Raw genomic sequence first — 8,930 nt, 5'->3', positions numbered from 1 at the left:
AGAATTAAAAGCATCATACCGCAGCAATATATGCACACCTGTTTCTAGTGGCACAATTTGTAATAGCTAAATCTTAGAAACAGCCCAAATGCCCATCAACTGATGAATGGATAGCTTTTTTTAAAAATATATACAATGTTGTGTTACTCTGCCATAAAGGATGAGCTTCAGACATTTATAGCTAAATGGATGGACCTTGAGACCATACTCTTAAGTGAAATAAATCGGACACACATGTTTAAATACTGCACTGCCTTCTCTAGTGTGAGAAACTGAAGGTGAAAATAAAGACTAAAATGTAGAATACATATTTGGAAATAGGAAGAATGTTCAAATGGGAAGGGGAACAAGGAAGGGAGAGAGGGACAGGGGAAGAAGGAAGGGAGGTAAGAGAAAAAGTGAAAATAGAAGGAAAAAATGGAAACAAAGCTTTTGTACATAGGAAGGGGAGGGGGGTGAAGGGGAGGGGGAAAGTGAGAAAAAAGGTGAGATGTATCATGTACAGGTGCTAATTCCCTATTTTGAATGTTATTATTTATGCCTGAAGAGTTACAATGTTTCGCTATAAAAAATGAATATACAATGAAAAAAATTATAGCCATAATATGGCATTTAGAACATTTTTTTTCAGAGAGGATTTCCATTTGAAAGTAAACAGAGAACTAGTAATGCTTGCTTCATGAAATTCAATCATAGCTTAACATGATTTGGAGCTCATTTTTAGTCTGTTTCCTTCCATCTTTTTCATCCCTACTTCTAAGGTAGAGCCCTCTAGAATATTACTACACACTGGGTCTCTCAAGACCAAATGGAGAGTAACCAGACAAAAATCAGAGCAATTTGTGGGAATCAAAGTGACAGAAATTTGTGGTCTGCTTCTTTAGGAGTCTTACTAAAAGACTCTAATCTCATAGCCATCTCTCTCCATGTGTGACTCTAACCAATTTATAAATTCCTAGAAGAGCTAGGGGTAGTGGTGCATGCCTGTAATCCTAGCATTTGGAAGGCTGAGGAAGGAGGATCACCTTAAATTTGAGGCCAACCTGAATTACACAGTGAAACCCTGTCTCAAAAAAAAAAAAAAAAAAAAAAGAAATAATTGTGGTATAAATTATGTCAATTTGTGCCAGACAGAGAGGGGTGAGGGAGGCTGGGAATTTAGTTCAGTGGTGCTGCCGCATGCCTCACAAGAGCAAGAGCAAGGCTCCCAGTTCGATCCCCGGTACAAAAAAAAAAAATTGGGGGGCCAGGGATTTAGCTCAGAGGTTCAGTGGCCTGCCTTGCAAGCTCAAGGACCTGAGTTCAATCCCCGATACCAAAAAAAAAAAAAAAAACAGAAAGGGGTGAGGGGCCAGGTATAAGTACCCAAAGTCAAGTCTCCATGACCCATCTAGACACACCCAGAAATGGGCTCTACCAATTCTCCAGGTGGTTCCCAAGCCAATCAAGTTGACACAATCAAGCTTAGTTGCCACACTGGGCTAGATACTAACTCTAGGAAATGGCATTGTATTAGCAGCTCAGCACTACCCTCTTGTAGTCAACCACTTTGAAGGAACAATATACAGATTGGCATTGAGGAAAGCTCATTTTTTAACATATGCACAGACTTCATCTCTATCATAACTGTTTTGTTCATGGACCCTCATCAAGCAAACACAAAGCTGGGAAAGAGCTGACAGATACATTCTCAGAATGGGTTATCTTATTTAGTAGAGTAATGTCTATGGTGGACGCTTTCTAGTGGGCATTCATATGGGCTATATTATCAATTCTGTACACATTTGAAGAATCCTAGCTACGTATCTCTCCCTGAAAAAACTTTGTCCACCATTCTTAAAAGTATCCAGTCTTTCATTCTAGTTCTTCCCAACCATCCCAACCAGCTGACCAATCCATTAGCCACAGCTGTCTACCTTTTTGCTTGTAGATACTATCTTTAGTTCTGTCCAAGGAGAGAAGTCTGCTTCACCACTCTTTCAGAGCTACCTGTTGGCTGATGCTCACATACTGTGCAGATTCATCCATAAAGCTATCTTCCATTAGCTGACACAGAGAACTCCCCAAATGAGAGCACATCTGAATTTAGGTAAGGATAGATAGATAGATAGATGCCATGAAAATCAAAACTACACGCTAGTTTACTTGTATTTTTATTTCCCCTGGCTGTTTTGTATGTAAACTTCCAATTTAAATGCAATGCTACTGCACATACCTGATTTTATTCTATAGGTCAGGTAACATCAAGTTTATAATGGCTTGCACAGAAACTTAAGGGTCCATTTCAAACATCCCAGTCTAGCAGCAAACCAGAACTTTTCAAATGGTTAAAAGATGTTAGCATAGCTCACTATAACTCCTTGGTCATTTGTTTGTTCCAACTGTTGCTGCAATTCATGATAGTATTACATAGTGGGACCTTTAAGGGGCGGTCAAGAGGGCTTTATGTATTAAGGGGGCGGCACTCTTTCCCCTTGAATCCCACAGGATTATTCCTTAACTTGAACTTCTTTTCCCCAGCGTAATGCACGCTGTGGAGTTTCCCTCCAAATTCCTTCTCCTTTAGCCACTACCACCACCATCCACCAAAATAAAAAACAGCAATGTTAGTTCTTTTTCTTGAGACAGGGTATCTAGACTCCAACATGAGTTTTGAGTGTTCTGGATCCAAATTTATCTACCTGGTTCTGTTGGGGAGAGGGACAGACACATTCTATTTTATAGGTGAAAAACTAGAGAAACACACCCATGACACTAATATAGCAAAGTAAAATTTGAACTTCTGACTCTAGAACCCACCTTAATTGCTATGCTGCACTTTCTTGTTCCCTTTTCCAATTGTTAATATTCCCAAATAAATTTTAAGTAATTTTGTAGTTTTGGGAGAGGAAAAAGAAATCACATTTTGACTGAAACACCTCTTACCAGTTATCCAAAGCCATTTCTAAGTTTAATGAGGTATGCTTCTTCACCTCAAAGTTGTGAGGTTTAAGATAAGTGACCGTTATCCACACACTGCCAGGGGCGGTCAATAGTCAGTGAAATGGTCTCTTAACTTCAACCCCTTCTTCATAACTGTACCCACAAAAAAAAATGCCTGTAGGTTTTGGGCATCAATCATACCAACCACTTTCCCATAATATTATGAAGGGTCCCAGCCTGTAAGACTGACTGTGACATGAAATTGGTTTATTCTTTGACTCATTTCACCCAAAGCACATCATCAGTTTCCCTCCCTGTCCATAAACTTTGGACTGAAAAACCACCTATGAGAAAATGGCTTTTAGTTTCTCACAGGGAGAAGGTAACAACTTTTTAAATTTTGTTCCTTCAGCTTCAAACATTTCAAAGTTGCTAATATAGTTTCCAACCTTAGTCCCAGTACTCCAGAATTTGATGTGGTTCTCACCTCAAGGGTAATCCTTCAACAAAGCTTGAGCATTAACAATCCCTCAATCCACACCCTAAACACATGTGCAATAAAATGTATTTTCTTGGCTTCTGACTACCTGCCCCTTTATCGAAGCATCCACACAGACATTCAGGATATGAGACAGCCTAAGCTTAGTTTAGTAAGAAACACATACCTTGCTCATTTTTATGTCCTAATGCAATGTCCAAGAAAATATCTTAGAACCAAAGGCTTAGAAAAACTGAAAATAAATCAGTACAATGGTGGGAATCGTTAGTATGGGAAAAGAACATACTCTGAGCCCTTAAATGTAAAGCAGTCTAATACTGTTAGAAAAACATGGACCAGGAAGCATAAGTCTAATTTTCAGCCTTTCTCCATGAGATGCTTCCCTGTGACCAGCGCAAATCACTATTTCCTTAGCTACAACAATGTATTTCGACCACCTTTAAAAAAATTTTTAAATCTTTATCAGTACATATTTGCATACATGGTTACATTCACCATGCAGTTCAACCACCTTTTAACTGGTGTCACACTCTGGAAGGCTAAGGTAATAAAATGGTAGGTTTGAACTCAGCCCAGGCAACTTAGTGAGGCCATTCCCCACACAAAGAATTTAAAAGGTGCACAGTATATAATCACCTATCTCTAAACAGGTGAATTAGCAAAAGCTAAGACACGCACTTAACCTGGAAGATTTATCATCTTATGCTATATTTTCTCCCTACTGGAAGAAAAAAAAAAATCTCACAGTAACCTAATTCAGGCCATTTCCAATTCAAATTAGGACTTAATTTCCAAATCTCTTTTCAAAAGGCAGTATTAATGCAATGCAAATAAAATTAACAAAACACATCAAAGCCAATTTTATTACATAAATTAAGCCATTTATTACAGGCTAGGGATGTCTCAAATAGTAGAGCTGCTACTGGTCTTTCAGTTCCTTCAGTCTTCTGATGGCCGACTTGACTGTGACCGCAGAAGTGGTACTGTTAAAAAAAATTCAGTTTCCAACATAATTAAGCAAGTTTACATATGAAATGGCAAATAAGTAAATCATGCCTCACTGTTATAATCGTACAGTCTCTCTTAATTTCTCTTCAAATTATATGGAGACAGGCTATAAATATTTTGCTACATAATCTAAAAATTGAACATTAAGATGACTATGCTGGGTGTGGTGGTACATGCTGGTAATCGTCCCAGCACCTGAGAGGCTGAGGGGGCTTGCCATGATTCAAGGTCAGCCTGGAACACGAGAAACCCTGTCTCAAAAAGGCCACTGCCAGGCTGGGGATGTAGTTCAGCAGCACAACACCTGCCTGGCAAGCATAACGTCTTGAGTTCGATTCTTGGTACCAAAAAATTCCACCACTCAGCACCATGTCTTCTGCATGGTGTGGTGGAACAGGCCTGTAATCCCAGTACTGTGAGAGCCTGAGGCAGAAGGATCACACCAAGTTCAAGGTAAATGGGCAACTCAGTAAGTCTTGTCTCAAAATTTTATAAAAGGGCTGGGGCTGGGGATGTAGCTCAGTATGAAGGCATTAGTTCAAGTAACAATGCAGGGGGAGCTACATCTTCAAGCTCTTGCAGAATTAGAAAGCAATTTCATGAATCTTATTTTCTCAAATATTTAAAAAGGAACAGCTGCTCCATTAAAAAGAAATGGAGAGCCGGGAATAGTGGCGAACACCTGTAATCCCAGCATTCAGGAGGCTGAGGCAGGAGGATCTCTGTGAGTTTAAGACCAGCTTGGGCTACATAGTGAGTTCCAGGTCAGTCTCAACTACATAATGAGACCCTGTCTCAAAAAAACAAAAAGAGCCCCCCCCCCCAAAAAAAAGAAAAGGAGAATGTCAAAAGAAGCTAATTAATTACTGGAATGGTACACTGTATGAAGTTCTTTTTTCAAACAACATCTCAATATGTAGTTTAAATTGGCCTTCAAGTTTTGGCAATCCACCTGCCACAGCTTCCCAGGTGCTGGAATAACAGGTGTGTGCAATCAGGCCTGGCTAAAGGAAGTCTTTTTTAAAAAATGCAGCAGATTAAAGTGCCTTTTGAAAATACAAGTATTAAAATGAGGAAAAAAGTTTTTACCATAAAACCAGGAACTGCAGGATGTGATGGCACTTGCCTGTAACCCCAGCACTTGGGAGGCTGAGGCAAGAGGATAGCCACAAGTTCGAGACCAGCCTGGGCTACAGTGAGCTCAAGGCCAGCCTAAACTAGTGATGTCCTATCTCAAAAAAAACAAACAAACAAAAAAAAAAACAGAACTATACCAGAAAACCAGTGTGGATGTATGTCTAAATGCTCATTCACATTTTCATCAGAAACAAAAGAGCACCCTTGCCCCCATTTTCCTTTCTATCACAAAAACCTCCCAACAAGGTGCTTAAATATATCTGCAAATTACTTTATTTTCCATGGTTAACTGTAAATAACCTAAAATTTAAAAATTCAATTTTTAAAGCACACTTGCCATTTATCAAATGTGACTAGTATACTGAACAGCACACAGGAACAGACACCCAGAATGTGGAGCTTCAAGGTCAGCAAAGAGCTCCAAGACTAGATGCCTTTAAGGTGGCTACAATTTTCAGAAATGGGTTAGGCTGAGTCAAAGCAAGCAGTAATCACATATAGGTTTATCTCATCAGTGTTCCTTGTCATGATCATAATGCTGAGAAGTCCAAACAATACTACAGTATTTAGAAACACAAAAGTGAGGTGGCCCAAATGGTACAGTTAGTTTTAAACAAACTGACATTGTTTCTCTATTAAAACAACCTGCAGTACAAATCAAATTTCAGTACCAGGTCAAATCCCATTTATGTACCCAAACAATAGAATTTTTATTTCTGTAGCTTTTTTCTCTATTCTTTTAACAAGTGAAAAATAAACCATAACTCTGAAGAATTTAGAAAAACCCAGCAGCATCATTACTTTCTTGGTCTTGTGGAAGAATTTAAATTAGCCCATCTGGTGCCCAAACTCAAAATGGCTTATAGAGAAGCCCACAGTTCCAAATACCCCAAGAAAGGAACTCACTTGTAGGTCCAGGCACCACCAGCCACTGTTTTCATGCAGGAACCACAGTGCCAGATCCCTACAGCCCTTCTCTTCATCTTGGTCTGTAAAATTAGAGAACCCATTTTCCTCATGAACCAAAAGACTAAATTACATAGGAAAATCAACTTTAGCACTTTTTATACAGTAAAATATGTTAAACAAAAACCTCTAGCAAAAAGATGTTATTAGATGAAGACCATCCTTTTGATTGATATAGAAATATCTGTAAAAACAAACTGACAAGACTCATTCCCCACAAAGCAGAGGGTAATCTTTACTCAGTCGCTTGTTTAGTTCCTTAGTGGTTTTCTTCAAGTCAGAAACGTTTCGCAAAATCGAAATTTACCAACACTACTACTACCTCGCGACTGATAATCAGTAGTGTGAGCAATTTTAAGTGCTCACCACCAGCGTACTAAATATACATTTCGGAAGGAAACCAGCCCTCCTCCTTTCCCCTCAACAAAGACGACCATACCTTCCCACAGAAGGAGCAGGTGTACTTGGCGTGCTGGCTGATTTCAATTTTCTTCACCATTTTCCGGAGGGAGGCCCCATAGCGGGTCCCGTATTTACCGACAATGCCGACCTTCTTTGTGCGCTTAGCCTGTAGAGACGCGGGAAGGGAGCAGACCGGCAATGTTTAAAAGTTGGAACCCTAGTCCTGGTATGTTCACATCTTGGTCCCCGACATCACCTCCGCCGTGACCCAGCTCTCAAGTTTAACCCGGCAAAACCAGTGTTCCGGGCATACCCCAAGCTCCAAAGATCCTGCATTAAGCAGGCCCAGGTGTGCCAGGCCCAAGCAGGCCCGGGTGTGCCAGGCCCCACCAAGCCTCCCCCGCTCCCTCCGCCCTGGGCTTCGTCCCAGAATGGAATTCCAGGACGCGCAGATGACACGGAGCACGGAGAAAATACAGGACAAGGGAGGTGACAGATGTCGATGCGGACAAAAAAATAGGAGAATAGACGCGGATGGATACAGATTTAGGGAGTGAACAGAACAGAACTCACCATGTCGGAGCGACCTAGGCCCAAACCTAGAGAGGAAGAGATACAGTGCGCAGGCGCAATTTTAGGCCGGCGAGCGGAAGTGACTCTACGGCCTCTCTAGGAACTGAGCTTTATGGTCTGAAGGTTTGCCTGCAGTTTGCTCGGCCTGGAGTGCCTCCCCGTGGACTTTTGCGATATGTTTGGGAAAGACAAAGTTGTTCCAATAGGTAAACCCTGAGTCACATGCTGTAACAACAGTTTCGGCAGATGTACGTCCACATTATCATATATGTGTATGTATATATATATATATATATATATAACAAAATAAGGACACATGTTTTAAATGACTTGCTTAGCGCTCTTGATTTAGAGAAATGCTTGTGACTCTAAATTTCATTGCTTTCCGCACTACATCTTTCTAAAATGGTCAGATCCTGTACAGGATGCTGGCGACACAGTCATGACCAAACTCCATGGCTCAACCCAAAACAAGCTGCAGTCTAGCTAGGAAAGTCATGTGATCATATTGAGTTACGAAATGTCACTGATCAGAGCTCTGAAGGATAGGAACATGGTTACATAAGGCCTGCATAGGGAAGAGCCAGAAGTCCTGAGAAAAGTCTGAGATTCGAAGGCTGGAAAGAAGTTAACAGTCACTGTGGAGTTTGTCTTTCTAGCTCTTTCCTGTGTCTCTGATGGCCTGACTTAGCATCATTTCAGAACCTGCTCTCCAGGCCTTAACCTAGGCTGTAAGGCAGGTTCCTGGTCCAGGCCTAAACCTAGAGCTACAACATCCACACTGTAACCATGGTCTATTGTCTGTCTCCAAGGAGTCAGCAAGAAAGAGTCTGTTTTCTGGTTCAGGCTGGGAAAGGAGTTTAAACAAATGATATTACTTCTTCATATAGAACTCATACTGGAAAACTTCACTGCCTTTTTTCAGGCATGGCCAGAGGAAAGGAAATTCAGAGAACTATTGCTATAAGAGTGTAAGACAGAATACACTAGTTCAGAACCAAGAAAGACTGTGACAACTGCAAGGCATTCTGCGATTACATTTATTGTTTTCCTCATAATTATACTAAAAGCAACATGTAGACAGTCACACAATTCACATGGTCATTTCCGTGGAGAAGTGACTAATCCAATCTTTGAATTCTTCATGATTTGAACACAGGGCTATATAGGAAAATCATGGTGCCCAAGGGTAGCAGAAGGAACACTTGAAAGGTAATAATATAGTAGGTACAGACTATGATTTACATATATGTTCCCATTTCATTTTTATTATGCTTCTTTAAGGCAGCAACATTATTCCCTTCATTATTAAGATAAAGAGAGGAATTCTTATGTAATGGTTAGGAACATAGGCTCTGTAATCAGACTGTCTGACTTCAAAGCAGGGCCCTGCTACTTACTATCTACAGGACTTCTGATGAGT

General features: G+C 40.4%; 1 protein-coding gene across 1 annotated transcript; it reads right to left on the bottom strand.

Annotated features, from left to right (window-relative positions):
• Nucleotides 1-4,293: 4,293 nt before the first annotated feature.
• Rpl37a (ribosomal protein L37a) lies at nucleotides 4,294-7,603 on the bottom strand. The gene is made up of 4 exons (XM_010611946.3): nucleotides 7,508-7,603; nucleotides 6,972-7,100; nucleotides 6,473-6,555; nucleotides 4,294-4,404 (listed from the first exon to the last, which is right to left on the bottom strand). The coding sequence occupies exons 1-4, from the start codon at nucleotides 7,508-7,510 to the stop codon at nucleotides 4,341-4,343; spliced, it is 279 nt and encodes a 92-aa protein (XP_010610248.1). The 5' UTR covers nucleotides 7,511-7,603; the 3' UTR covers nucleotides 4,294-4,340.
• Nucleotides 7,604-8,930: the final 1,327 nt, after the last annotated feature.

Source organism: Fukomys damarensis, unplaced genomic scaffold, assembly GCF_012274545.1.
Source record: "Fukomys damarensis isolate Sample0158 unplaced genomic scaffold, DMR_v1.0_HiC HiC_scaffold_16, whole genome shotgun sequence".
NCBI lineage: Eukaryota > Metazoa > Chordata > Mammalia > Rodentia > Bathyergidae > Fukomys > Fukomys damarensis.
This window is presented reverse-complemented; position numbering and strand designations above follow the sequence as displayed.

Excerpts from the sequence above, each read along its gene's own strand:
- Rpl37a (XM_010611946.3), bottom strand. Across the intron at positions 6,556-6,971 it reads CCTGCTCCTTCTGTGGGAAG|ACCAAGATGAAGAGAAGGGC; the intron begins GTATGGTCGTCT and ends CTAATTTTACAG. Across the intron at positions 4,405-6,472 it reads GGTGGTGCCTGGACCTACAA|TACCACTTCTGCGGTCACAG; the intron begins GTGAGTTCCTTT and ends TTTTTTTAACAG.